This window comes from Meles meles, chromosome 15 (genome assembly GCF_922984935.1).
Source record: "Meles meles chromosome 15, mMelMel3.1 paternal haplotype, whole genome shotgun sequence".
NCBI lineage: Eukaryota > Metazoa > Chordata > Mammalia > Carnivora > Mustelidae > Meles > Meles meles.
In genome coordinates, this window is record NC_060080.1 from 24,186,116 (window position 1) to 24,209,707 (window position 23,592).

The 23,592-nt window shown below is 47.3% G+C and overlaps 1 protein-coding gene across 2 annotated transcripts in view; it reads left to right on the plus strand.

Moving 5' to 3' along the window:
- LBH (LBH regulator of WNT signaling pathway) overlaps positions 1-16,599 on the plus strand; it is a 31,497-nt gene extending 14,898 nt beyond the window's left edge. For both annotated transcript variants that reach the window (XM_045979913.1, XM_045979912.1), the window contains one exon: positions 14,033-16,599. In XM_045979913.1, the coding sequence (XP_045835869.1) occupies positions 14,033-14,221 (189 nt within the window). In that variant the 3' untranslated portion in view covers positions 14,222-16,599. The remainder of the gene's footprint in view (positions 1-14,032) is intronic.
- The last annotated feature ends 6,993 nt before the right edge of the window (positions 16,600-23,592 follow it).

Consider the following 23,592-nt stretch of genomic DNA (forward strand, 5'->3'; position numbering starts at 1 on the left):
ACACACACACTCACTTATGACCAAAGGGCCGCTGGTGGAATGTTAATAAGGGTTGTTTTATTTATTTATTTTATTTTTATTTTTTTTAATTTTTTTTTAATTTTTTAAAAATATTTTATTTATTTGACAGAGAGAAATCACAACTAGGCAGAGAGGCAGGCAGAGAGAGGAGGAAGCAGGCTCCCCGCGGACCAGAGAGCCTGATGCGGGGCTCGATCCCAGGACCCCGGGATCATGACCTGAGCCGAAGACAGAGGCTTTAACCCACTGAGCCACCCAGGCGCCAATAGGGGTTGTTTTAGATTGGAGTGCTGAGATGTTGGGAAAATTTTCTCTTCCTTTTCCCAGTAATTTCATATTTTCTCTGACAGAGTATGTATTTTATTGTTCTCCTGCTTACTTCTCAAACTATGAAGACACTGGCCATGTCTTCATAACCTCTGCCCTGGGTGGAATTTTAATTTTCTTTAACCTTTTTGTTTCCTCAATCACCGTGATCTCACTTTGCCCAGATCACAGCTGTTCACATTTTAGCATCTTTTCCCTTCTTTTCCAGCACCCTTATTTTCACATAGTCAAAATTGCAGAGCTGTGTTCTGCTTTTTTTTTTTTTACTTACCAGCGTGGAAGTCTTCAGCATCTCATGATTTCAACTTATCTTAAAAATGCTTCAAAGCCAGAATTTTTAATAAGTGTACAATATTAGATCCTCAAGTTAAAAAATGATTCTTTTCCCACTCTCCAGTTGTTGAAAATTTTTAGATTATCTCTATTTTTCCTCTTACAAATCATGTGATGATTTATATATAACTTTCTATATCAGTCTGTCCATAGCTGATACATTTTCCTCAGAGTAGAGTCTTAGGACAGTTTCTAAGTCAAAAGTTGTGTGTGTGAGTGGTGTGTGTTATAACTATAAAGATAATACTGATTTCTTTTAGAAATTTAGAAGAATTTAAAATACAAAAACCCACCCATATTTCTGTCACTGAAACATTTTGGTATGTTTACTCCTAGTACTTTTGGTGACATTTATGTTTATTTTTTTTTATTTTTATTTTTTTTTAGATTTTATTTATTTATTTGACAGAGAGAGATCACAAGCAGAAAGGAGGCAGGCAGAGAGAGAGAGAGAGGAGGAAGCAGGTTCCCCGCCGAGCAGAGAGCCCGATGCGGGACTCGATCCCAGGACCCTGAGATCATGACCCGAGCCGAAGGCAGCGGCTTAACCCACTGAGCCACCCAGGCGCCCCGGTGACATTTATGTTTAAAAAAATAAAATCGGGATAAATATGTGTATGCTCTAGGAAATTTTTTTTCAGTTACTATAATTTTGTGACTCTGTCCATTGGTTTTTCTTTGGAAAAAGGCATTTCATTTTGTTACATGCTACTTCTTACTGCCAACTCTTTTTAGGTTGTGGCATATTTTGTTCCTACAAGGAACACTGCTCTGAACATTATTTTACATGAATCTCTGCACAGACCTGATTTCTTTCCTTGGAATAAATTCTTGGAAGTACAATTACTAATTCGAAGAGATTCAACATCATTAAGCTTTTTGATTATATATTACTTTAAAGACAGAAAACAAATAGAAGGGTTTATCAGAAGAGAATCGTCTCGCCTGGAGAGCTCTAGCACCTAGAACTTCAAGGGTACAAAAGCTATAGAGATGAGATCATGAAAGCGCTCTGTGGTGAGAGTCAGAAAGGTGTTTGGTTTATTTCAGAGTGTTTAGGTGATGGTGTACATCTTCTTGTAGTTTGTTCCTTGTGTATTTTGAGCAGAGACGATAACAACTAATGATGTTTAGGCAGCACTTAGCCAGCCTTGCAAAATAGCTGGTGATCATGTTTTTGTCCCTTCCTGGGCATAATGACACACTCTGGATTACAGATGCATATGGGTGGGCGACTTCCCTCCTTGTCTCCTTTATTCTGTTAATGACATTGGAGCACCAAGTGACCTTGAGGAAGACCAGTGATATCATCTCTGCCTGGAGACCCATGAAGTTTGGACAGATGCAAATATGGTCCCCTAAGCCATCATACTCTCTTGGGGTGCCACGTGTGGCTCATGGAATGGTCATGGTTTAGAAATGGCTTCTCTGGAATCCAGGATGGACTGGGCTCTTAGAAGCAGATCTGAGCATTATAGAAGTTTTGGGCCCAGAACTCAGGCACCTTTTAGCTAATAACTGTGCAAACCTCAGGTTCTTTGCAACAAGTAAACAGCCCAAGCCACTGTTCCAGTAGGGTCTGCAGATTTCTGGTGGTTTACAAAGTGCGTTCCGGTGTTACCGCAAACTTTAGAAATGGCGGTATATTTTTATGGTTACTGCTTATGACAAGTAATACTAGTTTTCCATCTATGTAGTAATACAGAGTTTCATTTTTATATGTTTTAAACAAATGAGTAAGATAATTGAGCCATCCTGTGTATGTGGACATGTAGGCGTTAATTACCATGGTGTCCAACTTCAGGAGACTGGCATCACTATTGTTATTATGAAGGAATTTCTTTTCTTCGACTCTCATATCCTTTAGATGAAAGCATTCTTAAAGATCAGCTAACACTCAGTCATGATTCCTGTAATTCTTTGGTCATTTGCCCCTCGCATGTGGCAGTTGAAGCCTTAGGATCTTTCCTGGCTATTTTCCTTGGCAGTCTGAGATCAGAGGTTCTCAGGCCAAATTACTTGTTAATAATGCTCCATGTATATACTACTTGATGTTTTAACAAAGTGTTAAAACCAGAGGACAGCTGCCCCTGGGGTTCACGGAAATTTTCGAACGGATGTGACAGCAAAGAGCATTTTCGGGAAACCTAGTCCCACATCTTCAGCCTCCCTGTGTTGCTGTTCGAAAATCCCGTTTCCTGAAGCCGGGCTTCCCCAGGTTCTTTGCCTACTTTCTTGTCAAGCTTGCCCTCCCTCCCACCCCCCTTTATAAGAGAAGGACCTGCTTCTTGCCCTCCCGAGTCTTTTAAGGTGACTTTCCCAGGGTGTAGAAACCAGAAGGTCATCAGACAAATGGGCCATTCAGAATGCTACTGCCTGGGAAGTTCCATAAAATCCCACCTCTCTATCACATGAGGGAACCAACAAAAAAGATTACCTTTGTGTGGAACAATTACTTGTGGTATGTTTATTGATCAGTTACATAGCTGCCATGAGCCAATCTAGATTTGTTGTTGCTAACAGGCCTTAGGGTTATCTGACATAAAAATATTAACTGTCCGTTTATAGACGTGACTATCTATTGCAAAGAAGTATGAAAAAAGCGAATGACTAAAAACTTATATTAAAATTCCAATGAACAATAGGATGGAGATACAGTTTCAAGCAGAGGAAAGAATAAGATTTTAGAGCTTGTTTATGAGTTTATTTTTTATCGTTTTAAAGATTTTATTTATTTATTTATTTATTTATTTGAGAGAGAGTGCATGAGTTAGGGGGTATGGGGAGGGTAGGGCAGAGGCAGAGGGAAAAGCAGACTCCCTGTGGAGCAGGGAGACAGACATGGGGCTCCATCCCAGGACTCTGGGATCATGACCTGAAGTGATGGCAGATGCTTAAGCGACTGAGCCACCAGATGCCCTGTTCATGAGTTTTTTCATCGGTGATGGTTGATACCAAGTTACTTCAGAATTTATGAGACATTGGGTACATTTGAAAGAGTGATATAAAAATTCTATTTTAAAATGTTAATGTTTGTGGGCACCTGGGTGGCTCAGTGGGTTAAGCCTCTGCCTTCAGCTCGGGTCATGATCTCAGGGTCCTGGGATCAAGCCCTGCATCCGGCTCTCTGCTCAGCAGGAAGCCTGCTTCCTCCTCTCTCTCTGCCTGCCTCTCTGCCTACTTGTGATCTCTCTCTGTCAAATAAATAAATAAAATCTTTAAAAAATGAAAAAATAAAATAAAATGTCCATGTTTGTAATATATCAGGAGTTTTAGATGTCAATTTAAGAACATGTGGAAGGACACAGAATTCTTCCAAATTCTTTCAGAGAGTAGACAAGCAGGTGGACTTAAACTAGCACTAGAGCTGGTCAGATGTGGGAGTGCACGTGACAGCTCTGTGGTATTGGGTCACTTAGGTGTTCTTTGGACATAACCAGCGATGGCCTTTCAGAACATCTCAGCACAGGGGACGATGGGCTACAAATCTGGATAACTGGTCTCTAATCTTGGCCTTGCTCCTACAGAACTCTGTCACCTCAGGAAACTCACATCACTTCTTTTGGCCTTGATTTCCCCAACTCTATGGGAGAGTGGATTCTATCACTTTTGTTAGAATGTTGTGTAATGAGGTGAAATCCTCCGTCCTGATCCTAGCTCCACCCACTGGAGTTAAAAAAAAATCTGTTCTTTTCTTCATGTCAGCCTTCCAGCTGTTTGAAGGCAACTTTGTGTTCCCCTCCAATCTTCTCCAGTTTTAAAACATACCTTCCTTCAACCTTGACTTAATGTGGACATCCTCTAAGGGTGTTTTTTTCTCTAGGCCAGCAGTTCTCAAATGTTTTGATCTCAGCCCCTTTCACATTCTTAGAAATTATTTAGGACCTCCAGAGTTCTTTGTTTATGTGGGCTATGTCTTTTGATATTAAAACAGAATGTTTAAAATTTTCATGTTTTAATCCCTTTAAAATAGTAGTAAAACCATTACATGTTAATATAAATAACAGTATTTAATAAAGATAAATATGTTTTTAAAACCAAATCCAGACCAAAGTTTAGTGAGAAGAAAGGCATTGTTTCACATTTTTTTTTTTTTGCAAATCTGTTTAATATCTGGCTAAATAGAAAATGGCTAGATTCTCATACCTGCTTCTGCATTCAATTTGTTGCCATACGTGTTGGTTGAAGTAAATGAAGACAATCTGGGCCATGCAAGATCTGTTAGAAAAGTTAAGAAAAGGAAGAAATATCTTTATAGCCTTATTCAGGTATTTTTCTTTGCTGTTTCATGAAAATTCAACAAGTGGTGGTTTCTGAAAGGCTAGCAGCAACATGGAATCTGAAACCTTATCAGTGAGGTTTTTGTGCTCTTCCATTCAAATCCAGCAGTCTGTCTGACACTTCGAATGGGTCTTTCCCCCACTTTTGGTTTTGTAATGTGATGTGCTGATCATTTGGAAAATACATGTTCGATGAGTAAGACAGAGCTTCCAAATATGGACACACTGCATCCTAAAACATCAGAAAGTCACATTTATGCATGTCTTTACCAATCTCATCAGAAAACCTTCAGGTATTAGGGAGCAAACATGTTTACAGTAGCTGATACGATTTATGCTTGAAAGCTTGATTTTTTTTATCATTGGGAACAAATATTGTTAGTCATTTTCCACAAAGTGACGTGCTTGTTTTGCTCACTTTTGAGGACATGTCCCCTGAACACCCAAGTCAAAACAACCATGGTTTATTGGGCAGTCACGTTTTCAAGTGGACATGGTGTTCCATGGGGAAAAGTGGCTAGTTGAGCTGGTAACTGCATCACATGAGTGCTTTTTCTTGAGATGACCGTTGTACTTTGAGATGCAGCAGAGTGCTATCTGCTGGCTTTCCATTTCATCACATAAAATACTAAAACAACATGTACTTAAGAGGCATTTTTTTTTTAAGATTTATTTATTTGACAGAGAGAAATCACAAGAGAGGCAGGCAGAGAGAGAGGAAGGGAAGCAGGCTCTCCGCTGAGCAGAGAGCCCGATGTGGGACTCGATCCCAGGACCCCGAGATCATGACCTGAGCTGAAGGCAGCGGCTTAACCCACTGAGCCACCCAGGCGCCCCAAGAGGCATTATTTAATAAAAATTCATTTTGACTGCTTTATCAAGGATATTAGGCCTTTTTTTCTTTTCTTTTTTTTTCTTTCTTTTTTTTTTTATTGTGAGCGTGAGGTGGTAAAGAATATAATGACCACAGGTGCAGTTTGCTGCTGCTGCATTCATTAATTCTTGCCGAGGTATCAGCAATTTCACCCTCCCCCCCCACCCCCCAGTGCCACTAAGTGCCAGTGTCAACACAGGGAGAAAGGCAAATGACATCTTCATACTATTAAGAAAGTATTTTAACTCTGTGGACACTCCTTCCAGGAAAGGAGCTTGGGATCTGAGCTTTGAAAACCACTGCTCTAGCCCGAACAAAAAGAATAGGCCTGATCAGAAGACAACAGGGCCATTGCCTCCCTGCTAGTGTAGACAGCTTCTAGGAGTACAGCCTTGTTTGTTTCAGTGTTGTAGCATCAGTACTGCAGTTCTGACCAAGTAAAATCTCCAGACCTCTCTTATAGCGCCTACTACCAAGCAACTTCCTGTTTGGGAAGAAAAAAAGTTTTTAACTTAAAGGAAGATGGGTCTATTAGCTGATGACTCCACTTTGGGACAAGGTGAGTTGGAGATGATGGATGTCTTCTTCTTCTTCTTCTTCTTTTTTTTTTTTTTTGATGGATGTCTTCTAAGTGGAGATATTTCATGGAAGGTGGGAGGGGGGAAGTGCAGCTGTAGATTGGGAAATCCTCTGCCTGTGATGGACAGGTGAAGCCAGGAAGCAGAGTCTGAAGAGAGCCTAGGATGACACCTAGTCTAGGGAGGGCACAGGGAAGATGAAGGTAGATGAGCCAGGGCAGGGGCATAAGAATCAGGAGAGATCGTGAAGCCTGAAGCAGGCCAAATGGCTTGATGGGGTGCTGCAGAGGTGGTGGTGAGTGAAAGCCGAGCAAAGGCCATGGGGCAGGACTGTAAGGAAGTCCGCAGAGACTTGAAGGGATTGTTTCCATGCAGAGATGTGTTTGGAAGCCACAAGGTTAGGGGTCAGGAAGGGGACTCCAGACAATGATGGGAGGTCTGTGGGACTGGGCCAAACACTAAAGATTTTTGTCTCCAAAACCAAGAATGCGGGAATGGTTGGAAATTGTAGCTGTGCCATTTTGGGCTTTCTGAATGAGAGGAGGTTTGGCTTTGGGACATTTGGCCAGTATTAATGGAGGAGGATGGAGAAAGGGATCTGTCATCCCCAGGGGCCCAGAGGTGATTGGGAGGCATGTCTTCTTTCTAAAGGGCAATGATAATATAGTCAATAAGATGTGGGTATTTGAAATCATCTATGCCGGATAATGGCACTCTTTCTCTTGCTGCTCTGGGGAGCTTTGAGAAACGTTCTTTAACCTTCCAAAAGCCCCATCAGCTCACTGGGCCCGGAGTTATCAGTAGCAATTAGTGCTAATTAATTGGAATTTGGAACTCTTGACCTGCAGGATGGGTGTGTGTTTGAGAGATGTTTATGAAGGATGGTGTTTATCTAGAGGATTTCCTTTTCTTTTAAGTTTCAGGGCTGGAGGCTTAAGCATCTCTAATCCAAAGGAAGGAGATCCAACAGTTGTTACAAAGCCTTAAATCTCTCCTCAAGTCTCCTCATAGGATTAGAGACACCAGAGACACCCTACCAGAGAAGGGTAGGAGAGGGTACGGTGGATGTTCCAAAGCCCCAGGCCAGGGAGATTTGAGCAGAGTGAGAGCGTCAGGGATGGAAAAATGAGGTGACTTGCACCTGACTGGAGATGAGACTGTTCTTCCTCCCTGAACCTAGGAGCTCCTCTGCTGTTGCTCTGGTTCTTTCTGTTCTCACTAACCACATCACACTTTGAGAAGTCAGTAAAATGCAAATAGTGATGATGACGGTGATGATGGTAAAATAGCAGGAGGCAAGTATTTCGAAGAACATACCAATTCCTTGCCTTCACGTGTTGTTAGGGGACAAACAGCAGGGGGACTTTCGTTTGGATTCACTGCTCCCTTGGCAGAGCCAGATGCTGGTGGAGATCTGCCCATTGTTAGAAACCAGCCACTCCTAGGAAGGAATAAACACACACGGCCGATCCATTGTTGTTCTGCAGGAAAAATAAGAAACCCAGACTTTGGGAAGCTGAGGGGCAGGAGGGGTCTGATGGCCCGGGCAGCAGACTGCTGGAGTGGGCTGGAGGGTGGGAGGGGGAGGGTGTGGAGGTGCATAAGGGAAAGATTGCTAGCTGCAGGGGCTTCTACGGAAGACCAGGATCTGGACAAGACAGTGGTTTTTGTTCCGCTTGGCCTAACCCATGCCCTGGAAAAACAGAGACACCGGGAGAGAAGTGATGAAGTCAAACCCATTTCTCCAAAGAACCTGGTCTAGAATTGTTGACCGTAAGCCCAGGAGTGCTGCTTACTTGCTCCTGGCCCAAGCCATTGGGCCTATTGACTTTTTAGTCTCTCACTCTAACTCTCCTTGGGGACCCCAGTTTTACTTGATGAGAGCCATCAGTAGGAATTTAAAGTTTACAGAACATGTTCACACATACTTTTGTTGGCTCCTCTGCAAAGCCCTATGAGATGGGAATTAACATTAATCCCAATCTGTAGATGAAGACAGGAGGGAAATGGGTCACCGCAGCCTCGATCCTTTGGGTCCTATGCTCGGACTCAACATGCAGGAGCGTATAATCAATCCTATAAAGTAGAAATCCCTTCCTTGTTTCACTCGGGAGGCAACTGAAGCTCAGAGAAGTTAAAATGACTGGATTAAGGTCACAGAGATAGTAAGATAAGGGGACAAAGTAAAAGCCCAATCTTTCAGACTCCTGGTCTACCACCAGTGGGCGTGGCAAGTTTCCATCACAGGTTTGAGGTTGATTATTCCCCCTCTGGGATCAGAGAGGGGAGAAGCTCACTGCATGGTTTTGTGTGCAGAGGCAGGTCCCTCTCAGTGCCTTGGGGACTGCCTGGTTATTCACTTCAGGCCATCTGCCCTGTCTCCCCCTCTCTACCCCACCCCAGGACCCCTCATCCCTCTGTTGGAGCCCGGCAAAGAGGAGCGAGCTGCCCACGCTCCAGAGGTCTCAGCTTGCAGAGCTGGTAATGAGCCCTTTGTGTGTCCAGTTTGCCACCTTTCATCTCCTGCTCCCGCTGGTGTCCGCTTTCCCTATTAGCATCTCTCAGCTCTTTGCTGAGCCCTCCACCCAGTTTGTGGCCAGCTCGAGTTGTTTGTCAGGGATGATGGCTGAGGGATATGTGCACTCAGGGGAGGGCCGCTTCAACCAGAATTGCTCACATTTTCCATCCCAGGTGCCAGACATCTCTCTTCTCTCCCCACCGCAGAAGCAGTGAGGGTTAGGTCACCTGGCTTAGAGGCAGACAGTTGATAGCTAGGCCCCCAAATTTCAGGCCTTTGAAGATCTGCTATTACCTTTCAATTCCCCCTCCACGGGTGAAATGGGAGCTGACTGACCAGCAGCTCTTACACTTAAGCAAAAAGGTTTCTGACTAATTCCTCACCCCCACCCCCACCAGCTCGACTTATTTCTGCCATGAGGCTGCCCATGGGGGCCCATCGACCAAACCTCCTGACGGTTTTTCTGGACAACCCTCTTTTCATGGTCCTCATATTTAACAGTTTGTGTTTGCACTGCCCAATGCAGTGGCCACTAGTCACACGCAACTATTTACACTGAAATTTATTTTGTATTTACGTATATCAGAAAAATTTATATTAATAAAAGTTAGAGAAAAAAAATTAACAGTTTCCCTTGTTGTTTCCAGTGCTCCGTAGCCATCTGTGGCCACTGGCTACTGCTTGTGCAGCTAGAGAACATTTCCACTGTCATAGAAAGTTCTAGTGGACAGCTCTAATCCACACAGCCAGAAATGCCAGTATATTGGCAACCACAGTTCCATCTCACAGACCATCTCTCTCTCATGGAAGGTCCTAAAGCTCCCTTGACCTTTCAAGTGAACCCATGTGAGTTCCCAAAATGTCAGGGCCTGTTGGGGTTAGAGGCCCCCTGGCCAAGGATGCCTCCGAAGACGTGTCCTCTGTAAGCTTCACGAGCGCCATATTTGCATGCCTGCCATCCCCACACAGTGGGTCACACAGGATCCAGCCAGAACGGTGTGTGGGATCTTCGAGACTTCACTCCATTTGTAAAGGAAGGAACTGGGCGTCCGTGAGTTTCATCCAAGCCCTCAGCCCTGGCAGCCGCATGGGACAGCTGGGTGGCTGGATGTGGAATCCAGTGTTGGCAGAAGGAGGGCAGGGTAGGCCTGAGAAAACCACAGCTGGGGATGGATGCTTCTAGACCTGCCCTGCCCTCGGTGGGGGTTAGGGTGGAAAATTCTTCTCAGAGCCTCTCCACTTCCTTTCTGGACCTCTTGGAGGGGAGTCTTGGCTGCAGAGGGAAGAGAAAAGGATTCTTTTTTCTTTCTTCTTCTTCTTTTTTTGTTTTTGTTTTTGTTTTTGTTTTGTTTGCCCTTCCCCACTCCAGAGAGAAGGGGCACATTGGAGTAAGAGATTTAACCAGAAGCAGTTTCTCTTTGGACTGGGGGCAGTTCGTTACTCCCTGCCAGCTCCTTCAGGCAGAAAGCACGCCAGGCTGGCCTGCCGCCCCAGCCCTACCTGTCATGTGCTTGGCAAGTCCGACTTGAGTCCTTTTTTCCACTGCCTTCCCTACCCCGTCACACTGCAGTTGCAACCTCTCATTTTTCTGCTGCCTAGATGATTAAAAAGCATGACTTAGTGGAAAAATCTCAACCTCCTTAGGGTCAGCCTCTTAAGCAGCTGTTGGAGATAAGATTGTACCGGCAGAATACTCAGCCACACTTTGCAAGGCTTTCTGTCTGCACGGGAGGAAATGAGAAGCTGATCGGTTCCGGGTGCGTGTTATTTGTCTTGGGAGAGAGCTCCAGTTTTCAGAGGCATCAATTGGTATTATTGGATACAAAATTAAAATCCTTGATGGAAAGGTGAGAATATTAGAGTGCTTTTTTTAAAATTCAGGGAGCAGACTTTGTCAGGGAAAAAGGGTTTTTGTTTTGTTTTGTTTTTTATCGGCACCTGCTTTGAGCAATTCAGGGAGCAAAGTTCTCTGGCAACTGAGCAGTATCAGAAGTTCAATGCTCAGCCTTCCCCCCAAGGACTTAAGAGACTTAATTGTGCAGCTCCTGGTAGGAAAGGCATTGTTTGGAGTTATTTTAATTACCATGTGAGAATGGCCACCTCTTGCTTACGGAATGCATACTTACTGTCATCTTGTTGATACAGCTCCAAAGAGGACATTCCAATTTTAATTCAGCATATGTCCTCAAAGCATTTTCTCATCTTTGTGTCTGCCAAGAATTTGTACCCATCTGGTGAGACTCGAAGGGCACTTTGCTTTTCAAAAGGAGAAACTGAGTCACGGGCAGTTGAGAGGACTTGCCTGGGATTATGGAAGTGATGTCAAGGACACAGTGAGGACCTGGGGTCTGTGGCTCTACGCAGTGTGTTTTCCAGGGAGCACCTCATTTGAAGTCCTGCAGGTCTGAGTGCAGGTCCCCATTCAGCCACTTCCTAGCTGTGTGGCCTTGAATAAGTTGCTGGCTTTCTCTGTGCTTCAGTTTTCCCTTCTGTAGAATAGGGCTCATACCACTAAATACTTAATAGGATTATTGTGAAGGTTGAGCTTCTGCCCAACAAATGTGCCTGGCTTCTCTTCTATCACCACCATCATCTTTTTAACATCCTAACTGCCTAATTTTAGCTAAAGACCTATTCCTAGCCTGAAACAAAATTAGACGCTCTCCACTCCCACCATGCTTCTCCTCTTCCTACAGCTGGCCTCCCCGTGTCTTGTCCCTTTCGCTCTTCCTTGGCTCGGGCGATCATAATTAGAATCCGGTTGCTGGGACGTCACAGGTGGCTCAGAGGGTAGAGGCAGGGGGCAAGGTCTGTGCTGAGCCAGGTGTCCAACTCCTTTTGACATTTCATAGCTCTGTCGCAGGTCCGGAAGATTTAGAACAACTCTCTAGACCAGGAATCTTACCTTCTAGACCAGGAAGCTCATCTTCTAGGCTGAGCTGCCCAGAGGTCATCCTGGCACCTGAGCTGGATGGCAGTTGACGCCAAGTCTTGCCCACCCTCCCTGGTCAGTTTTCAATCTGTAAAATGGGCATCCATTCACTTTCCAAAAGGCTGAGGCCCTGAAAACAGCAGGTCTAGGTTTGAATCCTGGCCCTTCCATGTGTCCCTCAGAGCCCAGGATCTCACTGCTCCTCAGGCATGGTCAGGCCTATGTGAGGTGAGGTCTGAAAGAGCTTTGCAAACTGTAGTGTGCTTTCTTTCCCCTTGCTGGGTTTCCCCTTGCTCACTCCCAAAGCTCGTGCGTGGAGGGCACCTGTGTTTCTCCCCCCATGGAGGGGCTCCAGGTCCAGTGAGGAGCAGTGAGGACGGGCCCAATAGACGACCCGACCCTCTCCCTGCTCAGCACATCAGATATGTGTGCCCAGCATAGATCCAGGGCAGGACCACGAGGCCGGCTGCATCAGGAAGAGAAAGGCTGGAGTGGGGGTCTGCTCTCCCCATGCCTCCTTTCGCCCCAACTCATCTAGCCCCTTCTCCGCTTCATTTTCCTCCCGGCTGCCATTACCAACTTTTTATGAGCCTCTTAAGTCTTTAATGATGCCGGGCTGTGCAGCTGGCTTAAGGCTTAATCCCAGCAATAGGGCTTTATTGGATAAATGGTTAATAATCACTTGTCTACAGGGATTGGGGAGGGTTTGTTGAGGCCCGTGACTCCTGAAAGCCCCATGTGGCCTGTGACGTGGCCTGTGACGTGGTCTGTGGCTGAGCCAGCACTCCTCGGGGCTGGGGTGCAGGGAGATTGGGCACCACAGGAGCTGGGAAGGCCTGAGTTTGTAGGAAAGCATTTCTTCTCCCTCCTGAGAATACAGGACACTTGCCCATTGCTGGGGGCCTGTCTTGATCGGTGCCTGGTTCAGGCAATGCCCAGGCTCACTTGCAAATGTCTGTCTCCCTCCGCTCCCGATTTTGCTTTCCTTTCTCTTGCCATTAACAGGCTGTGTGACCTTGAGCAAGCTGCTTGTCCTCTCTGGCCATTGGCTTCCTCATCTACCAAATGGAGAGATTCGAAGAGATGGCCTTGAAGGCTCCACGTGGCTCTCACTGTGTGTCCTGTGAGCCTCAGTGTCCCAGACAGAGGCTTCTCTCTCCCGCTCTTGGGTCTGTCACCAAGGGCTGTGGATGGCAAGGGACCAGCAGCCCATCGGATTAAGTATTTAAGCTGCTGGGCCAAGAATTGGGTCAGCTGTAGTCACAGGGCAGTGTGTACACAGGGAATCCGCAGAGCCCCTCGTGGCCCTTGATTTTATGGCGTGGTGCAGGGTTTCCCCCAACGTGGGGCAGGACACACAGTAGGTGTTAAAAAAAAAAAAACAAACAGCCTCACTGACGGGACTGAAAAGACTTCCAGGGATAGAACCACCAAGGAGCCAAGAGCTGTTCACAGCTGAAAAATTCTGCTCATGGCTTCCCTTGTGACAGTGGCCACGCGAGCACATGTCCCCGATCAACCCTGATTTGGCCTTGACTTATGAGTCGCAGCGAGATCAGGACCCATCGATGTGAGGGGTGGGGTGTTACCGGGGCATGCGGACGGGCTCCAATGGACCTGGGTTTGGATCCCATTCCTCTACCACTCATTTCCAGGCTGTATGGTTTGGGCCACCTCCTTCTTCAAACCCGAGCGTCTTTAAGAGAGTATTAGCAACAGGTGTTTTCAGCACGACTATACTGGTTCAGAACGGTGTATGTAAAGCGCCTGGAAACTGGCTCCTCCTAGGCACTGATGGTCACCCCGGGGGGGGGGGGTAGTGGGGGGCAGCAGTGCTAAGGTACTTGCGGCCATGCTTTGGGCTGCCGGGGTCACGTGCTGACTGCAGGCAGGTGCGGCGTACTATGGATGACATGATTTTAAGTTCTTTTATCTGCAAGTAAAAGACAAGAGAAGCTACGAACAGAGCCACCCCACAGATTTGGGGGCACTGCCCTGGAAACTTGCAGCTTCAGGATTAAAGTCTGCTGGGGGCTGGTTTCCTGGGCCCCAGAATGTGTGTGTTCCCTAGCTCCTGCTCAGTCCACCCCGTGTGTGTGCAACAGAGGAACGGGATTTCTTTTTTCGGGGACGGTGGGTGACCAGGGCCTCGCTCTGCTTTTCTTTCAGATCTTCCCCGATCCGTCGGACTTTGACCGCTGCTGCAAGCTCAAGGACCGCCTGCCGTCCATCGTGGTGGAGCCCACGGAGGGCGAGGTGGAGAGCGGGGAGCTCCGGTGGCCTCCCGAGGAGTTCTTGGTCCAGGAGGATGAGCCGGACAACTGTGAAGAGACAGAGAAAGACAACAAGGAGCAATAGAGTCCCTGTCGACTCCCTCGGGGGCCACACCAGACGGCATCTGTCCCTGAACTGTGTTCTTTCCCATTGTGATGGAAGAAGGGAGTGAGCCACAGTTGTTCTGAAAATGTCAAATGATGGCTTCCGTTTTGCACCTGCAAATCACCGAGTTGGTTTTCTTTTCTTTTCTTTTCTTTTTTTGAAACGTGCTGGGCAGTGGAGCCCTCTGCGACCATTTGCAAGGCCTTCTGAGCCTTCTGAGAAAGGAAGCTGCTTAGAGCAGGGGTGGGGGGTGCGGGGAGGTGGTGCGTCTTCGAGATGGGTGAGATGGGGGTATCTGAACCGGCGCTGGCTAGAGGCAGTGGCGGGATTCCGGGGGGGCCCTGGGGGGCTGGGGAGGGGGGTAGGGAGTTGTGCATCGCATTGCGAGTAAGAAGCATTCAGGTTAAGAGAACCAACGGGAGATGGGAGACGGTAGAGAAAATATCCGTTTGAAAGGAAGCCTCGAGCGGAGGAGGGCCGCTGGGAAGTTGCCGCCAGTGGCTGCTGGGGCATCCAAAACAACGCGTTCCTCTCTCTCTCCAGCTCTGCCCACTACCAGCCCTTGCTTTTATGTCAGCTATGTTGGTCTGTTCACGGGAGGCTGGGAAAGAAGAGCAGCAGAAACCGGCGCCTGCAAAGCCGGCTGGAGGCAAGCGTGGGAAAGGAGGATTCCCTGCTCCTCCTCCAGCCTCTGCTCCAGCTGCAGCAGGTTCTGGAGGTTTCTTAAGAGGCAGCATTCTTGAGCTTCTCTCTCCCGATTGATCCTTTTGCCCTCCCCCAGCCCTTTAGGAGGAGCGGGAGCACTTCCCACTCTGGTGGGGGCACCGAGGTGGCCGCATGGACATGAAGACCCCTCCCCCCTGCTCCCCCAGGCTTGTTCTGTCCTGAGCAGAGGCACAGAGCTCTGGCTCTACCAGGCCAGCCCTCCTCCTCCTTAGCACCATCTCTGCAGCCCCTGGACCGAGCAGTCGGGCAGAGGTGACTCCCAGCCTGAACTGCAGTTGTACCCACTCCCACGTGGGCTCCCGGTCCCTTTTTCTGGTGGGAGCTGAGTGAAGAGAAAAGGAGACTCTTTCTGTTTCTTTTTGGGAAGGTGAGTTTTAAGGGAGGTCCTAGATCTGGGAATTATCTGATGGGGCTCTCATGCAGCAGCCTGGTGACCAAGTGTGAAACTGAAGGGGTCATGAGATCCCCCTGGCTTCTCCTTGTGCTCTGGACGTAGGTAGATGGACGGCATGGTGAGGGAGCACTGAGCATTGGTCCTCATCCCTCTCTGCCCCTCACTTGTCCCCTGCAAGGGCACAGTTGGCACGAGAAAGCTAGCCTTGGACTTAGAGCTTCTTATAGTTAAGAACCATCTGGAGCAGCTGGTTGCAGGACACACTCTTGGAACCTTCTCTAGCTTTCAGCACCAGTGTGCAGCCGAGAGCTGAGCTCCAGAGCCTTCCGGAGGCTGAACTGGGCCCACAGAGGCACGCTGGCAGCTCTCCCGTGGGTCTGGGTTGACCCCAGTTTGGGACTTGTGTATAGACCTGTATTTAATACCTCAAGGTTAGTGTGGTTCGGGGGATCTGGGGCAGGATGAGGGTGTGTGGTTGACATCTCGGCAGGATTTGGTTCCGGGAAGCTGACGCTTGCCCCTCCGCCCCCCCCCGCCGTGTTGTCTGCTTGTGTTACACACACCGATGGCAATAACTTCTTCCAGCTCCTTGGGGGTGGGAGAGGCCTGCAGCCTGCTCCGCCAGGGCGTCTCTCCCGTGCTCCCGCTGGTCCTGTTCTGGCTGCACAGACTCCTCCCTCCTTCCTCATGCCCTCGCAGCCGCATTTCTCCTCCTGCACCTGCCTCCCTTCGTGGATGGACTCTTGCCTTTTAAAATCCTGTGTTTCTGTGTCCCTCTCATCTGTCCTGGTCTTGCCGTGTGATGGGAACGTGCTTGTAAACCGCATAACAAATCTACTTCGTGTATATGTGTGTTTATGGGGGTGACTTGTTCTTTTGTCGGTCGCTAGACACCTTTGTATGACCCTTTGGAGTCCGAGCAGGCCGGGGGCTGACAGCTCGAGTCGGGACCTGCAGCAGTGAGCCTGTGGGAGGGACCCAGCCACTCCTGGACAAGTGGCTGAGCTCCTGTCTGGCCTCTTTTTTTTTTTTTTTTTAAGTAACTTGTGTGTATTTCTAACTGATCATATTAAAAAAAATTAGTATTTCAGTAAAAATGCCTGTTGTAAGATGAACCTCCTGTAACTTCTATCTGTTCTTTTTTGAGGCTCAGGGAGAAACTAGCATTTTTTTTTTTTTTTCCAAACTACTTTTTGTCACTGTGACAGTTGTAAATAAAGTTTGAAAATGCTTTCCACTCTGGTCTGGTTCCATTCTTTCTTCCACCTCTGCTGGACCTGGCAGAGCACAGCCCTGAGAGGCCACGTTCATGGGAGGCTGAGTCAGGAGGAGATCCAAGTGAGGTTCTGGATGTATCTTGCGTGTTGGCCCTTCTGGGGTGAGTCCTTCCACGGGTTTTAGTCACTTCGCTGAATGAAAGCAGCCTTCCCTTCTGTGCCAGCACTTCTCAACCCTAGATGTACATCGGAATCACCAGGAAAGCTTTTTAAAAGTACAGCTATCTGGATTCTACCCCTAGAGACTTGGATTTTAATGGGCTAGGATGCAGGCTGAGCACTAATTCTTTTTTTTTTTTTTTTCGAATCATGGGGAGCTTTCAACACCCAGCCACAGTTTTAAGCCAATTTTCTTAGGGAAGACAAACACCCATGATATCTTAAAAGGTCATTCACAAAGACTGTGGGGGAGGAGTGGATGGGCTTGTATAAGCTAACAAGAGCTCTCGTAGCCACTCAGAACATTTACTGAGTGCCTATGATTTGTCAGACATGGTTCACAGATTGAGATAAACACCATCAACCATGGTCCCAGCCCTCACTGCATTGCTTTAGTGTAAATTAAATGACAAGGATGGTAAGGGCCACACAGGAAAAAATAGAATGCCCTGAGAGTATCTGTTGGAAGGGCCAAGATGGACCTCCAAAGAAGGGGATGAGGTGCACAGAGAGAGCACTTAAAGCAGAGGGAAGGCTGGGAATGAGCTTAACTAGTAGGGATGGGGAAGGAGTGCCAGGAGGGCTGCTAATGTCTGGGTGAAGAGTTAGGATTTTATTCTATGTGCAGGGCATAGAATGGCATCATTTAAAATTTTTATGCCATCTGACTCTGGAGATGGGATTGGAGGGGACAAGATGGAAGGCCCAGAGTTCAAGAAGGAGGCCTCATGGAGGTGGGAGTGAAAGGTGGTGCTTTGTGGAAAGGGTTTTCTGACATTTTCCAACCTAAGGCTGGATATTTTTACCTTCACTTAGCCCATATCTGGGTTCAGAACTAGTGAATATAGATAATCAAGTGATCTGTGCTGAGGATGTCTCCCAGGATTAATAGAATATGAGTCCATTTTAACATTAGCCTAAATAAAGCCATCAGATTTATGGATCTGCTGCCCTGAGAATAACTTGCAGCCTTGTGTCATTCTCATCCTGGATTGTCCCTCTATTTCCTTCCAACAGCCTGAGGATGGAGTTTATTAGAACATAGTCTTTTTAGAGATAGCCCCTCATAAAATGGTCTTTATTCACAGATAACATCATCTATATAGGAAAATAAATGCACCAAAAAAACCCCACCAAAAATCCACCAAAATACCCTCCCCAAAACAAAAAAACAAAAAACCTACCAGAACTGACAAAACGAGTTCAGCATGGTTGCAGGATCTAAGATCAATATACAAAACTCAACTATATTCTATATACTAGCAATGGACAATTAGAAATTGAAATTTGAAATACCACTTACGTGAGCATAAAAAATATGAGGTATAGGGATAAATCTGACAAAAGATGTGCAAAATCTGTTCAATGAAAACTACAAAACACTGTTGAGAAAAATTAAACTTACATAAACAGGTATACCATGTTCATGGATCTGAAGATAAGCTGTTGTTAAGATGGCAGTTATCTCCAAATTGATCGCTAAATTCAACAGTCTAGCTTTTTTTTTTTTTTTTGCAGAAATTGAGAATCTGATTCCAAAATTCATATGGAAACACAAAAGACCTAGAATAGCCAAAACAACAACTTTGGAAAAGAACAAAGTTAGAGGACCCACATCTCATCGTCAAACCTATTACAAAGCTACAATAATCAAAACAGTTTGGTATTTGCATCAAGACAGACAAATTGATCCGTGGAACAGACCAGACAGTCCAGAAATAGACACAAATAGAGTCCACTGATTTTGACAAAAAGTGCCAAGGCAACTCAGTGGAGAAAGAAGTTTTTTCTACATGTGGTGCTAAAACAGTTGTGTATCATATGCAAATATCTCCTGGGGGTAGAAACAAAGTCTTCACTTCTGTTTCTCATTGTCTCTATGTGAGTTTCTAAATAGAATACTTACTCAGAGAAAAAAAAATTTCCTCCCCTATGGCCAATTGCCTCAATACTGTCCCTGCTTTATCCCAGTTCACCTCCTCTCTCCGTAAAGAGCAACCTTGCTGTGTTATTCAGGCTGACTTGGATTCAAGGCCTACTCAGTCCCTCCACATGTAATTTGGACCAATTTCTTAATGTCTAACAACCACAGCATTCTTTTCCTAGTACTAGGAAATTTTGAGCACTCAGTAGGTGCTCCATAAGTCAAGATTTTTTCTCTCTTCCCTTTAAAGATCTGGCAGTTAAGAAACTAGTCCCTGCCTTCTGTCCCCTGCTATTTGCTCAGGATCATCTGTACAGACACAGTCAAGGGAAACCTCAAGGTGAAGACCCCTCCTTTTCTGCAAATGCAACTCCATGTTCATCACCACGAGGGAGAGAAAGCATGAAAAAGAAGAGAATGTTAAAGTCTTGTCTTCTTTCCACCAAAATATTGGAGAGGGAAGAAGGAGACACCTCCCACCAAGATGGGTCTGTTGCCTGGTTCCTTTTTAAAGAGGTGAGTCTTGATCAGAGACCTATTTGAAGTGATGGTTGAGTTTTGTGTATACTGGGGAGAGATTCCAGGTGGGGGTGATAGTGAGTGCAAAGGTCCTGTGGTAGAAATTGACTTGATTTTTTGAGGGATGTCTGTGAAGCTAGCATGGCTAGAGTAGAGGGAAAGAGAAGTAGCTGAGGCCAGATACCACAGAGCAGAGTTGAGAATCACTATTGCCGATTGTGAGAAGCCCACTGGGGAAGGAAGCAGACTTACAGGACATCCTAGCTCCTGGAAATCCACTGGTCAACCCATCCAATGTTGTCGGATCAGTAGCAAATTACAGTCATTATTAATTGACCTGAGGCACTGTCATATCCTGTAGGGGTTTCTAGATCATCAAGTGAGGATTAAGCTAAGTAGAATTTTATTTGTACATCTATCCTTTGGTTACTAAAATGTGATTATGGCTTCAGAGAAAGGGCTTGGAGATTGGATTCCTGAATCAGTAGCTCAGCCCTGCCTCTTACTAGCTGTGTGACCTTGGGCAATTTGCTTTTCCTCTCTGGGCCTCACTTTCCCCCTCTATGAAATCGATTCCTATTTCACAGAGCTGTGGTGAAATTTAAACACATCTTTATAAGTAACATGTTTAGAACTATACCAGGTACATAGGAAGCACTCAAAATGTTAACCATTGTGGTAGGCAGAATAAAGATGCCCACATCCTAATCTCAGGAACCTGCGAATGTGCTGTTTCACAGTAAAAGTGGCAATTAAGGTTGCAGGTGGAATTAAGGCTGCTAATCAGCTGACTGGCTTGGGAGACCCTGGATTATCCAGGTGAGCCCAATCGAATCGCAACGGTCCTTATCACAAAACGGGGAAGCAGAAGCATGAGTGCCCGAGCCAGAGAGAGGTTCCTCCGTGAAATGCTGCTGGCTTTGAGGATGGAGGAAGGTCAACTAACCACGAAATGTGGGTGCCCCTGGAAAATGGGAAAGACCAGGAAAAGATTCTCCCTGAAGCTTCCAGAAAGCACACAGCCCTGCCAACACCTTGATTTTAGCCGAGCAACACCCATTCCGGACTTCTGACTTCTGATGATTCTGATGAGGATACAGACTCCTGTGTGGCCTCAGAGAGCAGGGTGGCCACGAACGGGAAAAGATTCCAGTCAGACTGTACTCCGGGGGTCACCAGGTGGAGGAATCCGTCAGACGGGGAGGGAGGCAACCACTGCACTGGACTGGATAAATTTGAAGCTGTAAAGCCCTTTTCCTAGAATTTTGAAAATTAGTGATTAATGTAATATATTTGTCGGTATAGTCTAGGAATCAGAATATTTATCAAAATACTCCCTTCTCTTCTCTGTCTGCATGGACAGTCCTGCTTTGAAACGCAATCCATTTGCATTACTTTCTTTGCTATTTCCAATTAGAAACACACGAATTCCCTCTTTCGTTCACACCACTCATAGCTGGGCTATAGGTTGCCCTTCTTCTAATTCTCAACAGTTTTGCAAAGTGGTTTTTGTTTTTTGTATTTGTTTTTTTGTTTTTTTTTTTCCTCCCTGTACAAACTCCATTTAGCAGTGATGGAAATAACACAAGATAGTGGAGTTTGGGACCTCATTTCAAATCCCATCACAGAGGCAAATAATTATTTGCATTTTTGTTTCCTTCCAGTCATTGTCCCTCTTACCAGACTGTCCTCAGTGAATAGAATTTTTCCCATGAAGTGGGCATTTTTTAATGTTATTTACAGATGAGGAAGCTGAGGTCAGAAGGCTCCAAGATATACTGACTGTGGAACCAGAAAGAGCAGGGTGTGAAGCACCAGTGCACCAGTAAGCGTGTTAAGGGCTGGCTTTCCAAGGGCGGGGGCGGGGGGGCCCTGACTTGCAGCATGTGCCGTCTTCCATGCTGTAAATGTCCCCCCGGGGGCTGACTCACGGTCAAGCCACTCAGGCTTGGGGAGCCTCAGCTTCCTTTTCTGCAAAATGAGTAACTCCAAACCAGGGCAGTGCCTGGTTCAGAGGACCTCCAGAACCCCCAGCGCCCTTCATTCAGAAAAGAGAACCAGCTCCAGAAAGAGGTATCTGGTACCATATTTTTCAAACTGAATCACGAATCCTTTACTGGGTTGTGAAATTGATTTAGTTGGGTTGCAACCAGAATCTTCAAACAGGAAAAACTAGAATAGAACGGCGGGGGGGGGGGGGGGGGGGGGGGGGCGGGGATCAGAGTTGTTGTTGTTGTTTTTTTTTTCCCAGACATGGGAAGATCGTTCTTCCTTGAAACCTTTCATTCCTACCGAGGTATGATGTGTGTCCCAGGTTAGGATAAACAAAGACCTTTTTCTGGCTGCCAGTCACAGTCTAAACAGTGGGAGAGTCACTGGCTTGGTGTAGCTGGCTTGCTAGAAAGCAGTGCTTTTATCTCCTAGAGCCTTGGGGTGTGAGAGAGGCACCTAGAAGCTCTGCCCCCACTCTCTGCACAGGGAGAGGGGCTGGGGTACTCTCCTGGTAGGGAGGAGAGGGGACAAGCCAGGGAAGGCCCGTGGCTGCCTCCAAGGCCAGGGCCAGGCTCCAGGAGACCTTGGGGGTGGCCTGCCTGTGAGCCCTGGTGGAGGGAGGGAACCTGACGAGAGGAAGCGGCGCAGGAAACCGTCCCTGCGAGCTCACGGCTGCTGGAACCCACCGCAGCAGCTACTCAACGACCAACAATAGCACCATCAGATAAAAATAACCCGTGGGGTCTGCAGCCCTGCTGTGCAGTGCAGGGCAGGGCATGCTGTCTAGAGGGTGGAGATGTCACCAGGCTACGGCTGGGGTCACGCTGCTTGGCGCCATGCGAGGCCTTGATTTCCTGATTGCTAATTAGAAGGCAGTTTTCCAGCTGGAGGTCACTTGGGCTGGGCCAGCAAACCCCTCTTCCCCCAAGGTCTCTGGTCCCCTGAACTCGTGCACAGGGTGAGATATATAAAAAATAATCACTCCTGCTAAGACCTGGAGGGAGTCTCTCTTAGGAGGGCTTCCCTGAAGCTGGTTTCCATGGGGGCTCTTCAGGGAGGCCTCAGGGACAAGGCTGCCCAGCAGCCCTCAAAGCCTCTCCCTTGGCCAGGAGGTGGGCTGACCCCAAGGCACCTCCCCCTGGTCCCCAAAGAACTCTCTCCAGGCTGCAGAGCCCCGGTTCCCTGGCTGCCCTCTGGCCGCACTTTGCCGGCCGTCTGTCCTCCCACACACGGCAATGGAGGGAGGAGGCCAGGGTCATGCCAAATGTTATTTTTATTACCATGAAGCCTATTATGGAGAACCGGCAACCAGCTCTGAGATACAGAGACTGGGCTCCCCTGTTTGCTTCTGGCCTCAAGGTTTGCCGGCTAATAATCCGTTTTGAGCCTGCTTCTCAGCCTCCCGTGCCCATCCCAGAAGCACCCACGTCCCTCAAGGGCTCACAGCACTCCCGGGGCCCTGCACTCTACAGTTTGCATCTGCCTTTCCTTCACTCACACAGTGCTCTTTCACCTCAAGTGCATGGGTAGAATTCAGGGATATGGGTGACCTTGGATGGGCCAGAAATTACCCCTATATTTTCATGAACTACTAAGTGGAACTTAGCATTCCCTGCTGGTGGGAGTGGGGGCTGCCCGCCACAGCAAGCTCGGCGGCACCTGGGACGGCCACCAGCGGACATCGCAGGCAGCCCCTTTCCCGCTGTGCGGTCGCTGTGGGGATCACAAACGGCCATTTGTCGTCCTGAGCACTCTGGCACCCCACACGCTGCTGGGTTCCAGTAGGTAAAGCATTTGTGGAGAAGGACGTTTGCGACTCGATCGCAAATGCGCGAACAAAAATCTTTTGCCATCCTTCTCTCCGCATAATAGATGTTCTGTGTGACCCTCCCCATCTGATCCTGTGCATGGAAAGCATTCTTCTGAGGCGTCTTCAGGCTGCCGGGAGGCTCTGTGGCACAAAAAGATCAAGAAGCCCCTCCCCCCCACCTCACCCCCTCCACCCCCGGCTCTGGTGCAGGGGCGCTGAGCAGAGCTAGAATAGTGTGCAAAGGCAAGGAAGCCTCGCCCATACCCCCCAGGGGCTCAGAGCCAAGAAAATACCAATAAGCAAATCAACAACTGTGCACTAACCTGAGGGGCGCTGTGAAGGTGGAGACTGGACAGAAGGCGGTTGGAGAAACGGGAGGGTCTCCAAGGTGGTGGCTATTACCTCCTGGGTCCACTCCACTCCATTCCCCCCCGCCCAGTGCCAGGCCTTGGGAGCAGAGAGCTGAGCTGTCCCCACTGCCTTCGCCCAAGACATTTCCCAGAATACAGAACCTTCGGTGCCCAAAGCAAGAGTCCTGGGCAAACTGGT